The 27,665-nt window shown below is 40.7% G+C and overlaps 2 protein-coding genes across 2 annotated transcripts in view; one reads left to right on the plus strand and one right to left on the minus strand.

Moving 5' to 3' along the window:
- Positions 1 to 509: 509 nt before the first annotated feature.
- dct (dopachrome tautomerase) lies at positions 510 to 3,750 on the plus strand (the record flags this gene model as incomplete). Its single annotated transcript, XM_083681530.1, has 8 exons — positions 510 to 798; positions 1,212 to 1,511; positions 1,806 to 1,906; positions 2,014 to 2,180; positions 2,446 to 2,625; positions 2,854 to 2,989; positions 3,089 to 3,290; positions 3,391 to 3,750. The coding sequence occupies 8 exons, from the start codon at positions 510 to 512 to the stop codon at positions 3,558 to 3,560; spliced, it is 1,545 nt and encodes a 514-aa protein (XP_083537656.1). The 3' UTR covers positions 3,561 to 3,750.
- A 2,968-nt stretch (positions 3,751 to 6,718) lies between these two features.
- gpc6b (glypican 6b) overlaps positions 6,719 to 27,665 on the minus strand; it is a gene marked incomplete at both ends in the record, with an annotated part of 57,808 nt that continues 36,861 nt past the window's right edge. The window contains 5 exons of the mRNA XM_083681654.1: positions 6,719 to 6,924; positions 7,248 to 7,423; positions 9,013 to 9,149; positions 24,618 to 24,761; positions 25,459 to 25,589. Of these exons, the coding sequence (XP_083537780.1) occupies positions 6,719 to 6,924; positions 7,248 to 7,423; positions 9,013 to 9,149; positions 24,618 to 24,761; positions 25,459 to 25,589 (794 nt within the window). The remainder of the gene's footprint in view (positions 6,925 to 7,247; positions 7,424 to 9,012; positions 9,150 to 24,617; positions 24,762 to 25,458; positions 25,590 to 27,665) is intronic.

The following is a 27,665-nucleotide window of genomic DNA, read 5'->3' on the forward strand; positions in this document are numbered from 1 at the left end:
TAACAGATGAATTGCAATATATGCTTTGTATAGAATGCATGGAATAAAACAAGGTCAAACATACCTAATGTTAAATTTGTCATTAATTTCTGTAACGACACATTCAAATGATATTGATATTCGCTACTGTATATGGATCTGTTCACTGATGGGCTGGCGAAGAGGAGAGAGTATTTTCTTCCCTCAGGCGTTGGTATTAGTCTAGCTCATAGTTCACTGTTGTCAGGTGATTACCACGGGACCACTGGCTTAATCCTTTCTAGCCGTACTTAAAGGGAGCACATAAATGTGGGGCTTTGTTAATTTCTATGAAACCAATCGGAACACAGCCTACTTTCTCCCAGGGTGTTCGTCATACAGGCCACAGTTATCACTGTATCAAATTTTAAATACACAGCAGAGGACCGTTACAGAGTAGGATTCCATGCTCTTTCAAAGGAACTAATTGAGCACATCATTGCAGATAATCGGTGTACAAACAGAGGATAGAGGTGACAGAGGTGTGAAAGATGATGAAGGCATTGGTTCTGGGCTTGGTGTGTTTTGTGATATGGCCTGATTCTACAGAGGCTCAGTTTCCTCGAGTCTGCAGCACAGTGGAGGGGATCGTCTCCAAGCAGTGCTGCCCTTCTCTGGGCTCTGATGCTGCCAATATCTGTGGAACTTTATCTAGACGAGGAAACTGCTCCGACATAAGAGTAGACAACAAACCCTGGGGTGGACCCTATAGACTGAGAAATGTGGATGATAGAGAAAGATGGCCAACTAAATTCTTCAATCGAACATGCAGGTGCTTAGGTGAGTAATATACAATAACCTAAAGTATTACTTATGACTGCATCATACGCGTTTGTTCAATGTTCCATGAAATATGTTTTTGCTTCGATAACACTGAATACAATAAAGTAACAAGCAATGTGGATCATTGTAATGGAATATGAAAGATTTCACTAACCAACACAACTACCGCTAGACTGGTGGCTAAACTGTACGGGCTCTATTTTCAGTCGGCGAAAAACGGACGCAAGTCCAAACGCAGTCATATTGTGAATTTGTGTCGGCAGTAACTGGTGAAAGTACTTTAAAATAGAGCCCTGTGTTTGAGATTTGTTTACATATTGGTACAGAAACTATTTCATGAATGGTTCCACGTGCAGTAGTTTACATGCAAGATTAAACTTCAACCTCTCTTTTCTGTCCCCTTTGTCCAGGTAACTTTGCTGGCTATGACTGTGGCCAGTGTAAGTTTGGCTGGACCGGACCAAACTGTGAGCAGAGAAAAGCCCCAGTCGTGAGGAAGAACATCCACTCTCTGACTGCAGCCGAACTCCAGGAGTTCCTGGATGTGTTGGACCTGGCCAAGACCACCACCAACCCAGACTATGTCATCGCCACACAGCACTGGTTGGGCCTCCTGGGGCCCAACGGAACCCAGCCCCAGTTCAGCAACATCTCCATCTACGACTTCTTTGTATGGCAGCACTACTACTCTGTCAGAGACACACTCCTAGGTAAACATATGCGTGTCTGTGTCTTTAATTTGTTTATAGTGTGTCTATGTCAGTAATTTGTTTTTAATCTATGTTTGTCTATGTGTACGCTACATTGTTCCCCCTGCCCGTCTTGAATATTTATGATATTCTAGATTAATGAAAACCAATTGACACTTTCTGATTAACAAGGTTGAATTACCTTACTAGTTGAAACAAGTGAAAATGTTTTATTGAAGTTTTACTATTTACAATACCCCTATAAAGTTATTTAAAAGGAGTATACTGTACACATCTGCTATGGTTCCTCTGCAGGTCCTGGTCGCCCATTCAGGGCCATTGACTTCTCCCACAAAGGCCCCGCCTTCATCACCTGGCACAGATACCACCTACTCAGCCTGGAGAGAGACCTGCAGGTAAGAGGAGATCTTAAAAATACATCAGGGAAACTAAGCATGGAGAGAAAAAATATTTTCAGAATTTGCATTTAAGTAAAGATATCACACTTTTCTCTCCTCTACAGAGACTAACTGGCAATGATAACTTTGCTGTTCCGTACTGGAACTTTGCCACAGGGCAGACTGAGTGTGACGTCTGTACAGACTCTCTCCTGGGGGGACGCAACCCAGACGAGCCCTCCCTCATCAGTAACCAGTCTAGGTTTGCCAAGTGGGGCGTGGTGTGTGACAGGTAGGACTGAGACTGAAATGCATAATACATTTATTTGCCTATTGACAAGGAAAAGTGTACACATGCTTTATGTTTAACAGTATGAAGTGTTGACCTTTTAAACTTTGTAATTCATTTAACTACCATTGTAATAGAGTTAACAGTTCTGTAATAATTGATTTGTAATAACTCAATAACACAATTACTATGTAACAACATGCTAATAGTACAATGTTGTTACTGGAGTGATTCTAAAGTAACATTTACCATTGTTACCATCCCCCAGCCTGGACGAATATAATCAGCTGGTCACTCTCTGTAATGGGACCAATGAGGGCTCCATAAGGAGGGGTATGATGCAGAGGTCCAACGTCAGTCTTCCCACCATGAATGACGTCAGAAGCTGCCTCAACCTCAGAGACTATGACAGCGCTCCCTTCTTCACTAACTCTACCTTCAGCTTCAGGTAATTTCTCTATCCTTCTTATACTTATGCCTACTCATTAAAGTCAAGAGGACAGTTCTCTGAGTGGTTTGCCTCTCATTGTTCTTGTGATGACTATTGAAGCCATGTGAACATTAAAAAAGAATGCAAATTGGCGACCAATACGACCATGCCCACTCGACTGTATAATGATGTAAACAAATTGTTTCATTGTTTCTGCATTCCATTTTTGACTGCTTTGTTTTATAGGAATGCTCTTGAAGGCTATGACAAACCAGATGGAGAGCTTGACTCCTCAGTGGACAACCTTCACAACCTGGTCCACTCCTTCCTTAATGGAACAAGTGCTCTGTCTCACTCTGCAGCCAATGACCCCATCTTTCTGGTAATCATCTAGCTTTTAGAATACTTGATATACTGTAAGTAGCTGGCAAGCTTTCTTTGTGAAAGATATGTTGTGTATACTTCTCTCTTTGAACTGTAGGTGCTCCATGCTTTTACTGATGCCATTTTTGATGAGTGGATGAGAAGGTCTGTTCCACCAAACTCCAGCTTCCCAGATGAGATGGCCCCTATTGGTCACAACAAAGAGTTCAACATGGTGCCATTCTTCCCTCCAGTCACCAATGAGGAGATCTACGTTGCGTCCGAACAACTGGGATACTCTTACGCCATTGCACTGGATGGTTTGTAAATCAACAATTTCTAATTTCATTAACCTGGTTAGGAGGAATGTCTTTGAAACTTTTATTAACAATTGTTGATCTTCCTCCATTTCTTCCTCAGACGATGGTGCCAATGTGTTTGTGCTGGGATCCACGTTGGGTGGTGTGTTCTTAGGTCTCCTTCTTCTTCTCCTCGTCTTCGTGCTTTACCTTCAACAGCGAAGAAAACAAGGCTTTGAACCTCTGATAAAAGCAGAGTTCACCAATAGAAAGTACACAGAGGAAGCCTAGGTTTGGCATACTTTGAGTTTATGGCGATTGGAATATTGAAATGTACTCCAATACAAATATATACCTGAGGGACCTTCTGTTTCATAAGGCTGTACTGTCTGCAATGACTACCACACTGTGAACCAACAAACAGAAACATTTGACTGTTGGAGTACAGTAAATGTGATGGGTATATTTTCATAAACCTTTCATAAACTGTTGTTACTCATAATAAAGAAACTTGACGTTGATATTTCTCATGGTTGCCTTGTGTCATATACAATACTTTGAAAGCATTACCAATGGGAATCAACCATGTCTTAAACAGACTTTTACTAATGCTAATACTTAAATCAACTTGCTCTTTTTCAAAATTGGCACATATAAACTCATTTTGCTTAATTGATATGTGTGGTATGTAAATTGATTATGTAATATTTGATTATATTATCACCTATACCTTATTGTAACCCGTTATTTACTAATACACTACATTTTAAATTCAAAATGAGTCATAAAATTGCAAAGCTGTTGTCATCTTTTTAACAAATATTTATTTGCAAGAAAGAGTAACAAAACACTGATGCAACCATTTTAATTGCATTAAAAAACTGTAAGGCATATTTGTTTGTACGATCTTTATGTTTTTTCTAGATCAAACTCATTGGCTTGAAACAATTGTCCAACTTCAAGAAACAGACAGTATCATTAATTCAATGTTTCTGTTACAATACAATGCATTTGACTGTAAGAAAAGTTGATGAACAATGTTTCCTAAACTTGTGTTTTTGACATTGCTTTTGCTGATCCATAAACATCCATATTCAAGACAAAGTACTGCAAAATTATTACCATTAAAAGTGCAATGATAAAAAAAAATAAAAACAGCATCCTGGAAGATCATTATTCATACGAAACAATCTAATTCAAGGACAAACTGACAGAGGGACAAACATGTTTGTTCTCCATGATTTTGCACATCATCATTCATTCACATTCATACAATGTGAACAGTAACACTGACTTATCAAGGGTCAACAAAGCAAGCTCACACAATTGATATGCTGTAAAGCCCAATAGAGATCATTATAAGAGCTAGAGGATATGATACACATAATACTGGCTAACTCCCTTGATATGTAAGCTTAGCTGGCCTTAGTGGTTTACTGAGCTGACCAGCCCTAGGGGAACAGTGGAAATATCACTTGAGACTGGTTTTGTTGGCTAGCATTTGTGGGGTAAATACAGTACTCCCCCTTCAGTAATACTGGGCCTCTCCCAGTCACTGCAGACACGCTCTACTGAGTCTCCTCACTAGAGCATTCAACCCTGTCCAGACACTCTCTAGCTCCTCAGATTCTCATTTCACAGGTGGCTGTGGTCGGCTTGGAGCCTGTCTGTGCAGACACAGCCACTCAGGCTTTACTGATAAATTCAAGAACACCTTTTTTTCCTTTTGGCATTTCAGTCTTCAATGTGCTTTATTCTAAACAACTACAGTTTGGCATATCGTCTCTTCATCATTCCCTATTTTTTGTTTGAAATTAATGAAATTAATATTCTCAACCCATAGAGCAGGGAACTACAATTACAAAAACATGTTCAACATAGAGACTGTCCGGCAACATACAGCTAGTTGGTTTGAGCCAGTATTATATTTACTGCACTTCAATATTTTTTTTCAGCACATTCATTTATGAATATAAAAACATTTCTTTATTGTGATTCCAGGTAAACATGTTACGTTTAATTGACCTAGAGTTTGTGATCTAAGAAGTGCATTGCACTAGTATCTTTGAAAAAACAGGCTAATCAATTATCCTGTAAATAGATTAGAGTACTTTTATCTTATTTGTATGAGTGGAAATCTGAGGACCTCCTTCCTCAAGCAGCTAATTTTCTCCCCAAGAACTTCTTACTACAGCTGTTGGATCATGTTAATATCGCATTTGTGATGAGGTGCTATCTAACCGTAATAATGACAGATGGGCAGGTGAAGACATGTTAGACATGCAGATAATTAAAACACTTTGCAAGGCAGATTAATGAAGTTAAACGTTTGGTTAAAAACAAAGTTGACTTAACGTTATAAATGTCTCAATCCTGAGTTATCAGGTAAAGGTTCATATCTGGGTGTATAAAAATGATGAATAACACACAAAAAAAGAAACAACTTATTTAAACGTTCTCCCGCTTATTAATTCAGGCCTAATTTAACTCATTAGGATTCTGCTTAAAATGCAGGGGTTGAAACCTGTAAGTACACGGCCACTGCTCTGAGCATGCTCAGTGATAGTCCAGGTTAAAAGCAGCTAGACTGTAACCCTGGAGACCAAGGGCTGACCCTGTAAAGGGTCGGCCATTCCTCTATTCTCTCCAATGACAAGTCGATGATCAGACATAATGGATATCATACATCGAACATAGCATAAAGCAATATTTTTGGATGAGGTAACTGATGATACGAATACATCGGCACTCAATAGAACAGAGTGCTTTCATTGGTATAAGAGTAATGCAACATCTTGCTGAACCTGATTAACAATAAACAATATGTATATATTTCATATGTATATAATCTTCTGTCAATGTAGAAAAATAATCAATAGAATTTAAAGCAAAGGAACCAAAGACAAAATTAACATTGAATGTGACAGCCGTATGATGGATGATATTTCTATGTGATTTTGGGGGGTTGTTTTATAACTACAGAAATGCACACGTATCAACAAGTAACTGTCAGTAACCATGTCCTAGTTCTGACCTCTAGTTGAGCTCTTTCCCCACATGCTCACAGTGGTACAACATACGGTATAATCTTTAATAGCATTGGGAAATTAAAATGACCAAAGTGCATGAGCTTTTTCTCATGGAGACCTAATAACATCTGCTGAATGCAAGGAAACATTCCTTAGAACAATGTTTGACAGGGGAACTGTTGCTTTACATAGGGGAGTGACAACCATGTTGTAAAGTCTGCCTAAGGAGGATGGCACTGCAGTCTTTGGGAGGGCGAGGAGGACCAGGATGCATGACTGCCCTCTCCAGAGCAGACCCCTCTATCTGAGAGGCAGAGGCTGCCTGAACGCTGTCCGCTTGACTGGAGCTCTAGTCTGCTTGAATACAAAAACAGCGAGAAGAGAAACCCTGCTGTCCACATGGGGCCAGTTCGACTAGCATTATCTCCATAGCCTGTGCAGTGCCAGGGCTGAGAGGGCCAGGGCGGCAGGCAGAGCTGGTGACGGGGCAGAGAGTGTGGCTGAGGCATCCACCGGGCCGCTCCGGTCCGCTCCCACCACAGGGGCCTCGGTACTGGCAAAGTCAAACTCAGTGACGCAGGCGTCTGTGCAGCCGCTACCACTGCCTGAGCTGCTGCCCTCATCACCTGCAAGATAGCATAGCAACACATTGGGGGGGGGGGGGGGGAGCAGCCAATAGAGGCACAGCTGAACAGGAATGACTGACAGAGAGCTAAAGATGACACACACTTTCAATGTTGAAGTGACCACATGCACACCAATGAAATACCCCTGTATGAGCAGTTTGAGAAAAAAAAATATTGGATATATTTATTGGTTGTCACTAACTGTTTCTGATACTTGTAGGAATACTAGAAAACACAGTGTATGGCTAAGCTACCATATTTCCGGTACATACAGCATGTTAACATTAAACTGTAAACAGTACAGTAAGTGGTGGGTGGCTTACTTGAGTCTTGAAAGTAGATATCATTGCCATTGTAGGCATTCTTTAACTTGTTTGTCATCACTCTCAGAGCCATGATCTGCTGGCGGATTAATGTATCCGGGCGGGTGATGTCCACTACTACTTCAGGGTTATTCACCTGATTAGTCAATCCATCTTTCAGAACCTCCGGAAAATACCTGCGATGGCCAGACAAAAAAAGCATACCTTTTCATACAGAGTAAAAACAGTTGGAAACCATGGATACACTGAAAATCCCAGGGAATACAAACAAATCCTGAGACCGAGACAAACACAAATGTATTAGGCAATTAGCAAAACATTCCAAGTGGAACATTGAAGCAACACAGAGAACCCCCCCCCCCCCCCCCCCCCCAAAAAAAAAAAAAACACCTAGAGTTTTGGTAAATGAGCGTAATGCCACAGCACTTAATAACACTCGACAGTCTCATTAAAGTCTGTTCTGGGCTCTCTGGCATGCTGGGGCTGTCACAGAGAATTCTCCAGAACAGAGGCTGTGTGCTCAGCACCCTCCAGTTTGACAATAAAAGACAGGAGAGAGGCTGTGGTCTCTCTACCATGTTGTTGTAGTCCTCTGCTCTCTCTCTGACTGACAGGACTAGCACAGGTCTGTCAGAGCTGACCACGGCTGGTGAAGTCAACTCTTGACCTGTACATGTCTCGGAATGTGTTGACACACTTGTAAGATATTTCACCAGGGGGAGTGTTTGGTGGGTTACTTCCTGTCCATCACCCACGGCTGTGCCAAATATACAGTACCTCATCTCTAACACAAACTCTCATCTCCCGAAACTACTTGTTTGGAGTTTGACAGCTTCAGATATGAACACACCAGGAAGTAGCCTTCACCTTGACCTTGGGTCTCTGGTTGAGTCATAGTGGACCACTTAGGCATCAAAAACTAAACTCACAAAAATAAGACATGGACCTGTCAACAATCATACATTGCTCAGTAAGTGAAAAAGACAACCACATGGTCCTGCACCAAAGGCTGAGTACTGTGTATCTTTAGTCAAGTGTCTATCACTAACAGTTGGGTGTCATGTTTCAGTGTTCAGAAGCCAGTGGAGGGATAGACAGTTTCTGACAGACAATCTTGCAAATCAAGGGAGTACAGCACATAAACAACTGGTGATTTCAGAATGGTGAGAGATGAAACCTGAAAGTAATTACCAATAATAACAAATACAAATACCTACAATACATGAAATATATAACTTAACATTATATTCAAAATGATGAATTAGAAATGCAAGTGCTATGTGAAAGTTTAATTATGAGTCTGAAATAACAGTAGTTTGCGTCTACCCTTTCGGGACAAACCAGCATTTAACTTCAATTGTCAAACATTTAGGTTGTTAATGCAATTTGTTCCACAATGAGGCATCACGCTTGTTATAAAAAAAAACATCAAAGCAAATTTAAACAAACATTTAAGGGCCTCACCAGAGGAGGAATCTGTTTAGACTCAGACGCTTTTATGTCTACCAACTCCTTGGAGGACTTTGGAGTGCATAGCAATATGTTTGTCTTTCACTTTGCAACACCTCTGCCAGAAATGTGCTCCAAAGAATGTCAGGCTGTTGAATACCTACTGTATTTGGGTCAGTGCAACTACATAACAGAGAGTTTTTGATTCAGGGCTCAGACATATTATAAAAGTAATTCAGGGCTCGTTTACCATGTTCACAGGGGGTGTTCACAGTCATTAGCCTGTTCTGTGAGTGATTGGAGGCCAAAGCCTTACCTGCCCTTGGTGTGTCCGTTCCAGCACTGGTCCTCATTGCCCTCCCCTGCCGTGACCCTGTCCTCCTGGCAGATACTCTCAGACATATTGGACCAGAACTTCTTGGAGAGCTTCAGTTTCTCCTTGATGTCAATCACCTAAACAATAGAGGGGGACAGGATACCAATCAAGATAACATGTTGACTTACTGTAAATGGCCCATAACCTCCTCACATAGGTTTACTTCACATTGTGAGCAAGAACTTGTGGACGTCATGATATTTCACATCGTTTTTGGACTTTGTTTAAAAAAAGAATAGCAAATATGATGACTCATATTAAAATGACCACATTTTAAGTGCATATAATATCAATTTCACATATGAAAGAAGCCCTGTCCATCGAATGACTGATGGGACAAAGGCTAAAGGCTTGCCAAGCCCCCCCACAGAGTCAAGCTCTTGTTCACATTTGCATGGACGCTATATGCCACAGCCAGAGCATGTTCCAAGACTTGTGCTTAGTGAACCTTGGTCTTGAATCAGAAAGTTTGGATTTCCATATTTCACCAAGTTGAGGGAAAGCCTGATAGCGTCAGGTTGACACCATTATCTGGGTCCCCCTGTCATGCTGCTGGCTGAGGTGAAATTGTAGCGAACCTGGGTGGAACATGAAAGGTGATATACAGACAGTGGGTCGCTGCTGTAGGCCCTGACATTGCTTTTGATGTGTTAATCCTGTCACACGGATGCCAAAGCACTTTAACAGCGCTGATACTGCCCAGAGGGTCAGGACTCAACTCACTGCTACACAAAATGACCAGCCATGTTTAACTAAACCACACATCTGCACCATGATTAAACGCTTCAGGGATCCAGAGTCTGACAATATACATCATAGAAAACCTAGCCATATATGATAGATATGATAGAGTAAATATGAGTTCAAATGGAAAGGGAAACATTAATCCTATCTTATCCCACCATGAACAACGATGATTAGGCGGACATATTGACACTTGACATTGCACATTGAGCCCCACTAATTCCTCTGTGGCATATGATATTGAGGACTGAATGTACTGTATAGCTTGAGAAGGCTTCTGAGGAGCTTTGTTGGAAGATGGAGAGCAACAAAGATATGTTGGGTTGTCATTCATGTATGTTTCAGCTTGATCCTTATCTAAAGATCAATTAATCAAAACAGTGTTTTGGTCCTGAAAAGCCCCCTCTGAAATCAAGTGTCTAGGAGCAACACAGGTTGGTTTACAATTGGCCAGTGGTGTTCTAGGGGAGTGGACTCACCAATTTTCGCCTTTCTGTCTCTGGTAACTACCTCTTCAAATCGTGCGTGCGTGCAAAAACACCACACCTAATATCTGACACTGCAAGTCCATTTCAGGGGGGTTATATGATTATTAGGCAGAATGTTGTTGTTTGGAACTTCAAACCGAATTTCGCCAAGGTGGCCAGAAGTGTCAGATTTCCAACAGACTTACACACAATTCTTTTAATTAACAGTATGACTTTCATGAAGTTGTTAAAATACAGTGAAATATCAAGTGGTTCTCGAAATAACAGTAAGTGAAAAACTATGTATTTATTTTCATCACATCCTATCTTATGAATATTTAAATATACAACTGATTCCTACAGACTCAAAAGGTCACCTGGATAAAGAAAGAAAAAAACAACTAAATGGAATTGACTTCTAGCTCTACCTGAAATGCTTCAGCACACCAAAGGCATACGAATAAAGAAAGAGGAGAGGACTGTGTTTTTTTTGCAAGCAGCACAGACTCATTAACTTCTTTAAACTGTTTTTGAATGTGAGTAGGTCTCCCTCTTTATTGTGAATCCCCTATGAATAAATAAAATGTGGTTTGAGGACTGCATAAACAAGCTGGTAAGGTTATCAACTCCTCTGGACACTAGAGGGCACTCCATCTCTGATAAATTCGAGAGAGTGTGAGAGAAAAAGTGAGAGAGAGTGTGAGTGGCAGAGCATGTGCAAAGCAAGAGCTTTTCCTTGAGCTACCCTCTAAAAGTAGCAAATGGTAACAGGACTTGTACATGAATACAAACACACATTTATGCAGACACTGATATTGTACATCCACGCACACCCGGACGCGTGCACACGCACACACACACACACACACACACACACACACACACACACACACACACACACACACACACACACACACACAGATGCACACATGAATATTAATTACAAAATAAAAGCATGGATCATGCTAATCATATTCATAATTAATATACATGCATTTAATTAACAAGGCCACACTTTTAACTGGGCTGTCTCTTGCTGTGCTAATACGCCACGGGAATTAGTGTAACTAAGAAAACATGTGATAACACAAATTGGTTTCATAGATACAAATGTATTCAACACACTTGCTACAACATACAGAATGGAGGTACCTTGTTGAATCTATATTTATTATATTCACACGTTCAAAAGAAACAAAATGCAAACTGCACTGTATGTGGTATAGGTATGTGCAGCAGGAGTGTCAATGAGGAGAGAGAAAGAGAGAGAGAGAGAGAGAGAGAGAAGTGAAGTGAAGTGAACAAAGCTAATGACCTTGGTCTTCTGTATGAACAGCTGTCGGACAATAGGAGACATTCCCATTAAAACCTCCTGATCAGCAGGTAGTTGAAATAGACCAATACACCAGTACCTCACACGCTTCATGGAATTAACTGTCTTTGTTTTCAATGCCATCTAATCTCATTACAGTCATCTAAATCGTTTGGCTATTGCAGTAATAACCATGGTTCTCTGATCAGGAGAGAGAAGACTGGTGATATTAGCAGTGAATGTTAACTGTAAGGAAACAGGGCAAATGTTTATCATGTAATTTCCTTTCATGTGGCACATTGATGAAGGGTCTGGCTGCAGCGTCCACGATGAGATACGTCCACTGACAGGCAAGAGACACATTGTTTACTATCAACATCACTATGTGCTCTGACGTTACAAATCACAATGCAACTAAGTTATGAACACTTTTACTGTCAAATAATGAGCGTATCCATAAGGGGCTTAAATACCTCTGGTGCAATATATACCTAACGGCTGTGTGTGTAACTATAGAGAGGAGACACTGACCCCTGGTCTCATACAATACTACAATAACTGATAAATAATGCATGGAAATGTGCCATTGTATTAGTTTTAATGCACTTCATAGAGGGTCACTGGCAGCTAGATTACACCTTGGATTCACTGCTGAGGAAATGATTAGAAAAACCACTACAGAGTTCTGCCACCTGTCTGACTCAATCATTAGCTGTTATGTTCAGGGAGTCACACTGAGGCTCAACATTCACACAGACACAAACACTCAGGTCAGGTTCTAGATTTTACTAATCTCAATCTCAAGGTGGGGTCTTGCCAGGTAAAATGACCCAGGGTCACCCTATTAAAGGGCATGGGCCTCTAGATATGTATTTTGTGTTTTATGCATCATGTCATCTATAATCCATCTTCAGTCCTTTTGGCTAATGACAGAACTTTAGAACACCCCCTGAGGATGCACGCTTAGTGATTGCTATCGAAAAGCTGCTGCTCGGCAGCGGCAGAAATGGCAGCACAACCTGATGAACATGGCAAAAAAGTGATTAGGAAATGTGAAATTGTTTCAGAATTGGTGGGGATGGAATCTTCAGAGATTCAAATGCGTCACAGAGATATTTCTAGTGCAAATACTTGTATGTTTGTATTTATAGAGAGATACACGTGTATTGTGCTTCAAAGCTTTTCACATAAAGGTCACCTAAGAGTGCTACAGTTTGGGTGGAATAATGTGTGAAAACATTGAGGATTAAACATCAAATTAAATAGAGAGGATCAAATGCTGCAGCAGCATTCAGTCTGGTCTGTTGTATCTCATCCTCTTTCTCTCCCTCTGACTTTCTCTCTCTCATTGTCCCCCCACTCTCTCTCGCTTCCTCTCTCTCTCACTCCCCCTTCTCCATCTCTCTCTCTCTCTCTCTCTCTCTCTCTTGCTCTCTCACTCCCCCCTCCCCCCCTCTATCTCTCTCTCTCTCTCTGCAGCTGTCTGAAGGGGGATTACCAGGGGGAAACCAGGAGGTCTGACTAATGGCTGTAAACAGAAATCCAGGGGATTAATCCAGCTGTAAACATCATTAAAAAGAGACCTGTTATGTGCTAATGCTCATAGTAAGTAATGCACAACAGGAAGACATGGCTTTAACTTTAAACTCATATCATCTGCCTCTGGAAATGCCTTCAAATTCAAAGCAGTATGTTCCAAGGCAAATATATTGTATACACAATATTTACTTATTGTGGAAAATAATTGGGTAGTTTGAAATAGACAAATGGGGGAAATATGTAGATATTATCATTATCTTAACAATGACAACATACCGTAAGAAGACACCAAATATGTACATTGTTTATACAAATGCATTATCCTTTTGGGTATTTCAGTTTGTGTGTGTCCACACATTTGTCTATGTGTGTGTGTGTGTGTGTGTGTGTGTGTGTGTGTGTGTGTGTGTGTGTGTGTGTGTGTGTGTGTGTGTGTGTGTGTGTGTACATTGACTAAATGAGAGCTGTATGCTACCTTTCAGCTCAGCATACAAATGTGAGTCAATTGTCCCCTGATCAGGGGTGCTCAGATGCCCTTGCCTATCTCCAGATAAACATCTGACATGTCCAAGGCAAGGCAAGGCAAGGCAAGGCAAGGCAAGGCAAGGCAAGGCAAGGCAAGGCAAGGCAAGTTTATTTATATAGCACATTTCATACACAGAGGCAATTCAAAGGCAGAGGCAATTGCCTGCTTTACATAAAATAGATAAAAAGGAAAGAGCATAAAATTAAAAAAAAAAAAAAAAAAAGCATAAAATACATAAAGATTAATAAAAGTCACAGTGCATTTTAGGGTCAGAGTGCAATTATTAGCAGCAATTTAGTTTTCTTTACCTTAAAATACCTGTTCCCTGGGTGTTTGGGACTCTAACCCAAATCCTTATTTGGGACTCTAACCCAAATCTTTATTTGGGACTCTAAGCCAAATTTTATTTGGGACTCTAAGCCATATTTTATTTGGGACTCTAACCTATTTTTTTATTTGGGATTCTAGCCCAAATACCTCAGTTAACTTAGTAAAATACTCTAACCAAAATCTTTATTTGGGACTCTAACCCAACTTTCTATTTGGGAGTCTAACCCAAATTTTATTTGTTTTGGCCAAATTTTTATTTGGGACTCTAAACCAAATTTTATTTAGGACTCTAACTCAAATACCTTAGTTAACTTAGGCAATTTAAGCAAAGGCGAACATAAAGGTTTATAGCCCATTTTTGAAAGTAGCCAGAGTTGGGGCGGATCTTCCGGAAGTTTATTCCAGCTATGTGTCGCATAATAACTGAATGCTGCTTCACCATGTTTTGTTTTAATCCTAGGAACAGTTAGTAGACCGGTCCCTGATGACCTAAGAAGTCTAGAGGGTTCATAGTGTGGAAGCAAGTCAGCGATGTATTTTGGCTCTAAACCATTAAGTGATTTATAGACAAGTAATAGTATTTTGAAGTCAATTCTTTAACACACTGGTAGCCAATGCAGAGACCTGAGAACTGGTGTAATATGTTCAGCTTTCTTTGTTTCCTTGTTTCTTAACTTCTTTTAACTGTCTATAGGATGAAGGCCCAGCTGAGAATCAACCAGCTTTTCAAGATAAACTTGCTGGATCAACTTCTAGTGTGCTGTTTAAATTCCTCTCTCATTGACTATATTCTCGTTCCCAGGTTATACATGCTGCAAGGCTAGGGACGGCTAATGCACAAAAGTGAGGCTTGTGCTTGACAATTTTTTAATCTTGCCTACAAAACACTTTGACTCATGGCACAGCAAGGGGAGTTAATGGTGACCTTTACTCAAACAATGTTGTTATGTCTTTTACACAAATCCAAGCTAACCAAGCTTTGATATCTCACAGAAACATATTTTTTGTACGTTTGCATTACCTCCAGATGGATCCCTGAGGGGTCCAGTTGACAAATGTTTCCTCCAATTCACAGACTCAAAGGGTTTTATCAATTCATACTTGGGATAAACACAATGTAGATCATGTATTAGGAATCTAAGAGAGGGATGTTGAGACTGAGTATGTATATAATACATAAAAGTAAGTATATAGTTAGTTTGACCCCCAGTGATCCTCAACGTGTTTAAACTGCAAAATGGAATTGGCATATACATATATTGTTTCTGGGGTTGTCAGATTCTGGTCACTAATCTGGAAGAAACTAAGCTCAGCCTTTCATTGTAGGATAAACGTGGACCCAGGGCTGTTTCTATTAAGTTTGCCAGCAAGAACAAGGTTCTGAACCCTTGTAGAATGCTTCTTTTTAAAAAGCTACTCTTGTTAGCAAGAAAATGCATCCTATTTAATTGGATCCAGGACAAGCCACCAACAGTGGTATCAGGAGATTTTTAAAGTTTTGCCAATGGAAAGACTAAGTGCTAGGATGAAAGGAAATTAAAATGTGTATATTTAAGTGTGGAAGCCGATGCTGGACCATTTGCCTAGAGATTTAGTGGACCTGTTAGAGAGGGGTCGAGATGCTGGAGCTTGGTATTCAAATAGGCTCTTAGTATTATGAGTTGTGTATCTGAACAAAAAGTTGGGTAACTACATATGGAAACTGTATTTTTTCCATTATTTCTAATGTTTTTGTAATTATTATTATTATTATTATTATTATTATTATTATTATTATTATTATTATTGTTATTATTATTATTATTATTACACCTATGACATACATTGTTTTTGATTGTTGTCATTGTTTCTTTCTTTATTGTTATTGAACATTTTTTGCATGATTTTTGCATGATTTCCAACAATAACATACGTGTATATATATACAGTATACATAAAAAGATATCATCACTGCTTCACATAAAACATATCCCTCTGCAACCAGTCTGGGCTAAATGAGTGTATTCTCAGTCTAATCATAGACTGTGCAGCAGGTCTAGCCACACGAACCACAAGAGGCAGACAACTCCATGATCAACTTATTTTCCCTGGCAACGGTCGCTACTGTCGGCATTAAAATAGTTTTTCATTTGATATGAATGCTGGATTCACATGCATCTCAATTACAGAGTTCAAGGAGTCTGCTCTCCTCTGCTCAGATGGACGACACAAGACAGTCTCCCGGAAGGGTCCACTGCAAGAATAACGTTTCAAACCTGTTCATCAGACCTTCTGTCAAAGTCATTATAAAGTCTTTCACAGTACAGTACCCGTTAGAGATGAATGGTTTTACTTTGTCTATGTGCTTCCAGTCTTCTATGCTTGTGTCTATGTGTTTCCAGCCTTCTATGCTTGTGTCTATGCGTTTCCAGTTTGGGGAATGAGAGCTGTGAGCCCCTGTGGGTGTGTGTCCCTCGACACGGCTATTTAATCACTGGTGTCTAACACCTCATAAACCCTTCCTCCTGGGCCTGGGTCTACCCATAAACAGCAAAGTCTCTCAACCATGACTTGCCATCTGTCTCAAAAACACTTTCTGCATATTTAAAATCTGTAGCAAAACATAATATTGGCAAAAACAGCACAGCAAAGTAAATGACCTCTGTTGATTATGTTTTGAATAGTTAGCTTTTGCCCACAATTTGATTTGCTTTTGTGTTATTATTTTTGTCCTTGGGGGAGGAGGAGAACAGCTATCTGGAAGGTGACTGAGGTTGCTGCTTACAGCAGGTACCAGAGTACACATAGATGTGGGCTCATTTCATTTAATCAATAGTAATCAACAGAGGGCAAATATAAATATGTTTCCCCTCTGTGACTGTGTACTAGGTGACCCCTGAATGAGATCAATCAACTGTTTATGCTTTCAGACAATGCACAGACGGGCCTGATATACCTGAGCAGGTTCTCCTTCAAACTCAGGTCAGCCAATGACACATTTGGCCTCTGACTCCAAAGTTCTATTTTTTGTTATGAAACTAGTCTACAGCAGTGCACTTGCAAGACACACAATTAGCCTCTACCTCATCTTCAGACATGACTAAAGCCCCTGCCCAAATCTAAAGCCACAATCCAAACCCAAAGACCAGCCCCAGCCTTAGCCTTAGCCCTGACAAAATAGCCCCTGCCATTGCCTCAATCGAGCCCCAGCAACCAACCCTTTCTATCAGCCCCAGCTACCAGTCTTCTTTCCCTAGAAGCCTGATTATGTCTCTGCATTAAATCTGCCCAGACGGAAGGCTATGATTTACCACAGAGATCTCAGCATAGTGGTAGCACGGCCGGCCTGTATATATCATCCCAATGCCCAAGAGTGATGGCACCATATGTCTGTGACAGCCATCTTTGTGACTGTTATTACAGTGGTTTCTGGATGCGGCAGAAACATGACGTGAGGTAGAATCTTATTGTCATTCAAATGTGGCTATTATTTTCAGTTAGCTTTGATTTAACAATATAGGTTTTGAACAGTAACTGAAATGCAGTGAGATTCATCTCAGTGTTTTGCCTGACAGAGTTTGAAGGAATGACACAGTTGCAAGCAAGGCAACAGAAGAAAGGCAATGAATATTTATCACAACTCACAAGGCTCACATATAATATATCTTTGAAATATGCAATCTTCACGTTAGACAAGGAGATAAGGCAAAGGCACAGAGATGATGAAACAATATTCATATCTACTTTCTCATGTGGATTCCTCTTATAGTGCTTATGCTTTAGCCATGATCCAGTGCTAGCTGAATTATTGTGGCAACCACAAATAGTTAGGATTGATATCATTCTGTGTTTAAGGTTGCAATAAGGATGCAATAAACTTCAAATAAGTGTGACACAAAAAGTACAATTTTGATTCAGTTCATAAATATGAATTATATTTAATATTGTATTGAATTGCAGAGTTCTGATAAAGCCTGAAGGTGTACCTTTATTCTGCAAGCTTCAACATATCTTAATAACTACAGTATGCTACTGGCATGGGAGAAATAATTCATCACAGACATTGTTTCATGTGTCTATGAATCCATCTCAAAATATTAAATATAAATAAATAATTAAATATAATAATAATGTTTCCACAGACCCTAAAATAGCTGAGATAGAGTTGTTTCAAGGGATGCATCATTACCTGTTAATTGCTTAAATCTCAAAGGGCTCATTTGGTCAGGTTCCATCACAGGGAAATCAGTCCACCTCTGTCTAATGTATAATTTCAACCCCCATAGACAGTTGGTAAAACTGAGAGGACAGCAGATAGGACACTAACAGCCTGTAGAAATAAATGCTGTGCACTAAGAGGTATAATTGTGTAGTACCATGTTCAACAAAGTGAACACATGTACAGTAGCACTCAGTGTACTCAGTCATACAAAAGTCTTGTGTGAAGCCCAATATACAGTACAGATAGTTCACCCGTAAATGTTGCATTGAGAGCCTACAGTAACTTTGCAGTGTCTGTGTGCATATAAAGTACCTTTGAAGTGCTTAACACTTGCTTGTAGAGTATGGTAAGGGGTGAAGAGGGTCCAACCCTAAGTGGCTTCTTTCAATTAGTTGTTGTTATTGCCTCTCTGTACAGAACAGTATACACTGTCAAATTGACTGCATTCAGAGAGACCCGTTTTACATATAGCCCTACAGACTCAGAACATGGGGCTCAGTCCCTTGGTGACTGTGCAGTCAGGCAATACACTTTATCATGGTGAGGCCAATTTATCAAATAGGGACCCCTTGGTGAGGCAAAATGACAGCATATTGATGAAATCGTGGTATGTTTGTGCTTGTGATATGCCCCGGGCTACGACTGGAGAAGTTGTTGAGAGAGGAAGATGATTAAAGGGAAGCTCTATTCTGTTGAGAAGAACAAAGCAATTTCTCTTTCTCTCTCCTTCTTTCTCTCTCTCTCTCTATCTCTCTCTCTCTCTCTCTCTCTCTCTCTCTCTCTCTCTCTCTCTCGCCTGCTCCTGTACTCTAGGGAAGCAGCCAGGCCAGAGTGTAATGGGGCCAATGTATCTCATTAGCGTATTGACAGATATGAAGAGAAGCAGAGCCTTAATGGAAACACCATTAGTCCCCATGAAGGAATGATCCATGGACAGTGATCAGCCAACTACAGACCATGGGGAGAAAGATGTGAAGCTGACTGAAACACTTACACCAAATGTCTTGATAATTTTACTACTGTTCCTCCAAATAAAACATCAGTTATTTTTCGATTGATGTGCAATTGATTTCAAGCTACTGTATGTGCAGGTGGGGGCTGTTTGAAAACTCTCCTGTAAGAAGCAGGCTTTCTATAGGAAGTGACATATGGTTTGGTGGTGTATCTGTTCAGCTGTTCCTGTTTGCAAGCAAAGAAGAGTGACATCCTTGGGTATAAAAGATGCTCTCTCTCTCGCTGCTCTCTCTCACAAAACACAGCTGTGTTGAGAGAATGGTGCCCTACCATGTTTCTTTCTCATTCCTGTGATGTTTTAGAAACAGTTCACATTTCTCTATGGGCTCCCCCTCATTCAAGAAGATTCTTGAGTGAAAAAGCCAGTATTCTAATTAACTTATTGAATTAAATACAGTATCTCTGAATTATGATGATAATTGAAAGAAGAATATTCAACACTGTTGTTATTTCTAGCCATTGGTTAGTTCTTTTAACACATTCAACAATCAGTTATAAATGATCAATTTCTCTGAGAGAACAGACTTGAGAACAGACTTGAACCATATCTTCTGTATGCACCATTCAGTGATTGAGCCATTTCCTCAATTGTTACCTGTTTGATTCTCCTCAGTCCCCTCTCAACAGCCTGGCAAATGATTTAACACACAAGTGGCTCCAGAGACCTTGAAGGAAAACACTTAATGGGTTGGAAACCATTGTCATTTGGAAAATGTATCTGAAGGCAGTCTCGGGTGGTTGTCCATGATTGCTGGTATTTGCTGAATTTGTCAGCCTACCATTTCCTTCCATTACATCTGCATGCTCGAGTACCGCCCTTCATTCAGCGCTTTCGTAAATACACTGTGAAATAATAGGACTATCCATTTTTGCACTGTTTATTTTCATGTGGTTTGAGGAGAAGTAACAATTATGTTAGAATCTGTGGAATCTATGTAATAGCATAGCTTTGGCCAGAATGGATAAATACGACAACTGTGAGAATGGATATGTGGATAGGCCTACTTACTACCATTAAGCCGTATCCAAAACAAGAATGTTTAAGTGGCTTAACATGATCCTGGGCAGCAGATGGATTATGTATGGGTCAAGACTTTGGGAAAGGGGAGGATCAATGTTTCTTGGCAATGGTTTATTACCAGCAGCCACATTGGCATTTCACATTTGTTCCCTTTACGAATGGCTGCAAATCACAAGTAAGAGTAATATATGGTTCAAATTAAAAGGAGAAATCTACTTATTCACTGAGAAATCTGTGAATATTATTAACCTTGACATATAAAGTAGTGTGGAAACTATAGAAAACTATGAGATGGAGTGGTAATTTCAATGGTTATAATTAAAGGGCAGAATACGGTACAAGGCTGCAACAGATTCCAAGATGATGATCATCTAATTAGGACAGACTGCAGTTGGGTATCTATGGCAGTGCTCTGGAGTTATCCAATTTCCTTTACTGCACATGAGGCGCCACATCCATGCAGAGCTGGAGGAGCTCAGTCTCCCAAATGCAATCAATGATGCCAGCACAATTAATTACATCCACAAAACTGAATTAGGCCTGGAGAGCACATGAATTTGAAAGTGCATGGAAATGGACATCAGCATATCAAGTTACAGAAATATGAGGTAAATTGTGTAATTTCACAGAGATAATCCAACAAATTAAGTTTATGAACTTGCAAAGTCCAACTTCAACTGAACAGCAATATGCCCATAAACAATAGGTGGCTAGATCCACTCTGCTTGAGTTCCAAACTATAAGTTTATACTGCACATAGGCCAGAAAATCTAATTTTTTAACTTATATTCCTCTTTGCAAACTCAGATTAATTAAGTGACCTGTTTGCATTAGCATGCAGTCAAGAGTACCCAAATACCCATTCTGAATCCCATACTGAATAAAACTAGACCTTCTAAATGGCACATTAAAGACCTGCCCTCTCATCAAACATCTGCAGAAGCCCTTTCAGCCTGACATCCTGCCGTGCCTTCATCTCCCTTCGGAGTCACACACATCCATTCCTCCCTTAGCCCTGTGATGGTGCGCAGTGACAGGATGTCAGACAATTAAGCAGTCATGCCTCACGGAGCTGGAGGTGGGTCCACTCCTTCAGGCTCTCCTATAAGCCACACGGAGGCGAGAAACAGACTCTTACAACCTCTCACATGCTTTATGCGTTAAGTCAGACACTAACTCCTAATCAAAGGACTTGTAAGCTTTGCAAAACATGCGACATCACGAGCAGTGTCCCTGTCATAGGTAATTATGATGCGGATGGTGAGTGTGATGACAGAGCTGTGGGAGTGAGAAGCCCTCCCAGAGGGAATCTACACATCACATCCCTGGTGATGTATAAACAGATAGGTAGGAGAAGTGACACTGATGATGAATAAATAGAGAGATGCTGAAGGTAGAAGCAGTGACACTGATAACTACCGCAGCTGTGGGGGACTGCAGCTAGAGGGGACCACAGGAGCCTGTTTAATGGCTGGCAGCTGGAGGTAAGCTGGTTCACTGGAGGGAGTAAACATGTTTGTAGGGAAGGTATCTGGAGCAGAAGACCACCCCCTAGCACCATGCCTAATGCAAACTGTGGCTAAAGCCAGGCAGAAACTATGATTTCAGCCAAGATCTCATGCCACGATGTCAAAATGTACATATTGGTTGTACTGTGAACACGGGTCATCTGAGGTGAACTTGACATCTTTACTCACACAATGCAAGTTGATCAATGGACATGAAGAGAAGACACGATCAGGTGTGATTTGAATTCTGACAAGTTCACTTTTTTTGTGGTGGCTCCTTTCTACTTGTGCAGTGTGAGAGGTGTATCTTCAGTCTTTCAGGTAGTGATAGACTTCTGTTTTTATACCCCTGCTGTAACACAGACTACAGTGAAAACTAAATTCTGACAGGAAAGGGCTAAATGCATACACTGTAACATTCATGAATACATACTTCAGAAGAAAAGCTCCTGAGCTGGCAGTGTGATCATTTCAACACAATGTCCAGCTTCACATTACATGCTAATTATGGGCTTTGCACAAATAAAAGCAAACCAGTGTGCTTATTCAACCACCACCACTGCAGCTTTTTCCCTTATCCCTATGAGAGATACTATATCCCTATACTGAGAGAGTTCGATGACATTGCAACATTACAGTAATCAAACTGCAACAGGACAGCTCCTCTAGTAACTGGACTGTTTATGAGGCCAGAGGGGACTGTGAACTAAACAGAACATCAACCAGACACCGGCAGCACATGGACGCCTGGTAATGGAGCCCACCAATCAGGTGTCCTCGTCTAGCCTTCACAGGTCCAGAACACGCCTCTGTCACTCAACTTCATCTTGAGGGAATCTCTGTGTGGGCTAATTGCCCAGTTATTCATGAGCAGTCTGGAGCGCTCATTTCACTGTGCCATTAGAGCAGACACCGAGACACCGCCACTACCGCCGAGCTCTGGGTTCTACTCTGCCAGCTCTGATGGAGTAGGTCACCTGCTGATTGGCTGGGGTCCTCCAGGAGTTGATTCCATTAGCTAAGGCAATGGAGGTCTCAGATGTGTCCGGACAGATATAGTGGGTGAAGAAAAACGTGCATCGGATCTCCAGAGAGGAGTCCTCACAAACTGAAGGAAACTGCACCACAGCCTCATCACTTGCATCAGTCCCGGTAAACTGACTGATGAATACAATGTTTAACAGCCAATATGTTCACAACTGACAACAAAACACAAAGGACACATATCCAAGGTCTAAATAGTTCCAAAAATACAGCGCTTTGCAAATCAAACAGGGACTACTCCATAATAATATAAAAAGGTTATTTGAAAGTTTACTCTTGTGGGAGTAGCATCGAGGACAGTTGCTGAGATACAATATATCAGGAATACCACTGGGGTTTGGATGTCATTGTTTACAACAGTAGTTGCCGTTTAAAATACGACCCTGTCTCGTTTATGGCAACTCAGTATTTTGTTTTCCCAGTGACAACACATTAGAGTTGAAGTGTAGAAAAATGAAGCTTACACTGTGTTGCATTGCACTCCATACAATCCTCTGGTACGCAGCATAGGAATAAAAAAGAGAGGGATTTAATGACATAAAGGGAGGCAAAGGGAAAGGGAGGCAGAGGAGAAAGACAGAGGGGTTCACAGACAGACAGACAGACGGACGGACGGACGGACGGACAGACAGACAGACAGACAGACTGACGGACGGACAGACAGACAGACAGAGACAGACACACACACACACACACACACACACATACACACACACACACACACACACACACAGGGCCATTACAGTCAAAAACATTAAGAGGAGACAGAAAGTTAAGGTAAATCTTAATTGGTATTCATTAAAGTATTAGATGGATGAGTGAATAAGAAAATGTCGACTTTCTCATTATGGGATTTTAGCTTTAGCCAGAAGATTTATTTTCTTTATTGATTTAGAGCTGGTGAATACAATTCCTGGGTTACAAACAAGGTGAATTGACATTTCATTGAGTACATCTTGAAATCCTGTGGGCAAAAAGAAGCTGTGCAGAGATTAAATAGTTAAACTTGTGTTCAACAAGTGTTTCACATCAAACAAAACAAACAAATAACACTTTCAAGAAAGAAACAGTTTCACCCAAAGATTTTGGCCTCACAAAAATAGCACCGCTTAATAGCGATAGGGGGGGAGTGGGTTGGGGGGGGTCGGGGGGGAGTGGGTTGGGGGGGGGGGGGGGGGGGGGGATAATCCATGATGAGAAATGTCCCTCACCTGAATTGGACTGTCAGCTCCATGCTACACTCTACCCTCTAAGCAAACAGGTTAGGTGTTGTGTCAAGGTTGTTTGAGATATAAATCTCTACCAGATCCAATGAAACAAACACACGGCTAATCTGATTGAGAGTAAAGGTTTACTTTAAAGCAAACAACTGACTTTGTCAATCTCAAAATTCTATTTTTTTTTTTTTTCTTTGTGATGTACACAAAGAGAGACAGGAAGGGCATGGGGCCTTGTACGACTCTGTCTTCCCTCCCGTGGTAAAGCTGATGATTTGTTAACAAACACAGATCGATAGCGAGGCCTGGACAGAGGACGAGTACAAAGAATTAATTTCCGGCTCCAGGGCCTACCATGGCAAATCACCAGCTTTAATCAACGGTGTCAAGTCAGAAAGACAAATTATGTTTACACTGAGGTAGTGTCCCGTCTGAGCAGAAAGGCCTGGCGGTGTGTGTGTATGTGTGACTGTGACTGTGACTGTGACTGTGACTGTGACTGTGACTGTGTGTGTGTGTGTGTGTGTGTGTGTGTGTGTGTGTGTGTGTGTGTCTGTGTGTGTGTGTGTGTGTGTGTGTGTGTCTGTGTGTGTGTGTGTGTGTGTGTGTGTGTGTGTCTTACCAGTCTGTCCAGGCTGGTGCCAGCTGCAGTGGTGGGCCGCTCCTCCGGGCTGTACGGTCTGAAACGGGCGTTGAACACATCCGAAACGCCCCGGGTAGACCTGCCCATTCCTGAGGGCTTGGGCTGGCCACAGCCTTGAAAAACCTACAATTACATGGACAAGGCTATCCAACTGTTGGACTGCATGAGGAGCTAGAATTACTTGGGATGTGGAAAATATGTTTTGTTAAGGCCTTGTAGATCATTCACCCCCCATATTACCAACATGACAGTGCTCAAAGTCACATTGATCAAACCAAACCAATAGGTTTTTCAACTGGGGCATGACCATCCTTATATAATGTCATAGAGTTAACTTTTTAAAGTGATTATGGGGGATGCACCACATATACTTTAAAGATAAACAAAAAGTGCATCTCTGCACCATGAGGCAGCCAACCGAGCGTTTAGCCTTGAACGAGAGAAGCATCCAACATTGTGTAGGCTGAAGAATCTCCTCACAACCACATTCTTTTTTTCTTGCACTGACTACAATTTTGTGGGTGAAGGAAAATGCAGTAAAACACAGGAAACACATTAACTACTGTTAGTTGAACTAAGATTAACTGACCAAAGAGAAACATGTAATTCAAATACAAAGACCTAAAATTGGACATAATTAGAATGTGTTTCAATACACACCTAAAGCATGATCCAGTTGGTTACAAAAGGCATACGTGACAGAACACAAATAAACCCTTACTTGTTTGGCACACCCCACATTAAATCTATAACTCCATAAACTTTATAATAAGTGTCTAGACCTGACACATGCTTTTGGGAATAGGTTTGGTTGACATACCCTGTAGGAGATCTGAACGCTGTTATCTTGCATATTCATGATGGCCTCTGAAATCTTGACATCAATAGGTTCCATGACAGACTCAATGTTGAAAGGTCCCTCCAGCCTCTGTGCCACCAGCAACATGGCATCTGTCACAATAGTGGGAGAGGGGGGAGAGAGAAATAAAGATTGAGAGAATGTGTGTGTGTTAGCCTGTGAAAAGGACTTGCACTGTATGAATGATTGTCATTCATTCACATTCAACATTTGACCTTGGTTTCACTATGTTGATTCTTGTATCTCATCTGCAGATGTGTGCAACACTCAAACCACTTGTATAATTTATCAATATTTACTGTCATATTTCTTTATACTGCCAATAACATGTAGCCTTGGCACATGAAATGAACAAGCAACATAATTATGTAGCATGAATGCTTTTGGGGGTAAATTCAATTTCTATGTAGATCAACTCAACTGAGTCAATTTAATTTAGTTATATGGAATAAAATGAATAGTGTGTGATGAGTCACTGATTTAATCGAATTTCTAGAAGCCAAGCACTTTGAGGTCTTATTTATATCCACTGCGGGCACGGATGCTATAAGGTCAACACCTCATTAATATCACTGTGAGGACTGAAACCATATGGTAACGTCTAAATGGAGAAGAAATATACAGCATATCATTATTACACCACTGTATTTACTGATTACAAGCAACCCACACATATCGTTAGATCGGCAAATGTCATAATATTCCTCAACAAAAGATCATTAATGGTCAATACCAGTGCTATATGGTCCATGAATAACACACATCACCATCTCCTTTAATGTGAAAAAAGAGAATGAGCTTCTTCCTGCCATTTCAAATCACTTAGGAATCCAGATTTGCCCTTTACAAGTTCCATGGGTTAATTGTTATTGTCATGAAGCAGAGCTGGCTGTGCAATCCTGGAGGGATATCCATGTTAATGTGTGACTGTCTGTGTAATGGCAGTTTGGATTTGGAGTGGTGAGCCGCAGGGGGACCTGGACGGCCACCAACCCTCAGTAGAGGAACACCAAGGCTTGGACTATCAGGGAGAAGTCCTCAACCGTGCACAGTCTCCAATTAGAGACCTCCCAGGACAGGACCTCACCCAAAGGCACTCATAATCACTGTGTCATTAACATCCTACTGTATGAAGTAATCATTTAATTTTGGGGATGAAAAAACATTGGACACTCATAAACGTATAATGCATCTCAAAGACTGCTTTTTTTGGCTTGCAAACATCCCAACACTGCATTTAATATTTGTTTTTAAAAATACCATGAAAACTGTCTACGTTGGTGAAGCTTAGTGTTGTAATAGTTCCTTTAGCTTCCTGCCACAGTCTTTCTCCACCCATCATTTAATAAGACATCTTTGAGAATATCTGATGGTTGCCATGTTCTATCTGTAGAACTATAATAGAGGGTGATAATGAGGGAACAGTTTGTTGAAACATTATTTTTCATAAACATCAACATCAAGAGGCTTTGATGGCTTCTATGGATTTCAAGGAATGTTTAACCTTGTAAAACTCCCATTCAAATTGCAACATAATATGGATGACCAAGTCAAAAGTCTATGGGGAGACATGAGATCATTAATGGCAGGGAGAAGAGCTAGTGAAACGCTGGGTGGCGTTAGCTCAGCTCCGATGCCATTTCCTTTCCAATTATGTCCGAGACGGAGCCTTTGAAGAGCACTTTGGTTTGTTTACACTGGGGCTACAGATAGCCTGTGATGCTTGGTTAGATTTCCATCAGCAGACCGGGGAGGTCAGGGTCCAGGGATCTGAGGTTCTAGTGGCTCTTCAGCCACTGTGCAGCCACAGGCACAATGTAGTTTATATCGATGAGAGATCATTCTAGTGAGCAGGAACTGAGGCTAGAAAGCATATTTACCCTTTCATTGTTTTTTTTTACAGAGAATGGTAACATTATCTTTATGATACCTTTAGTTTAATGATGTAGATGCAGATTATTCCAATGAATGCACAAAGCTCAATGTACACAAATTCGTATGATTCATACGATTACCTTGAATACCCTGAACATGACAATGTCAGAATAAATGCTGAACATAATATGCATATAATATAAGTACACGCAACAGCCGCAGGGACTTATGAAGGGAAAGATGATTGCAAAGCCTCAAAGCATTTCAAATGCAAATACTGTCAATTCAAGTCA

The sequence above is a fragment of the Argentina silus genome, assembly GCF_951799395.1.
Source record: "Argentina silus genome assembly, chromosome: 12".
NCBI classification, from domain to species: domain Eukaryota; kingdom Metazoa; phylum Chordata; class Actinopteri; order Argentiniformes; family Argentinidae; genus Argentina; species Argentina silus.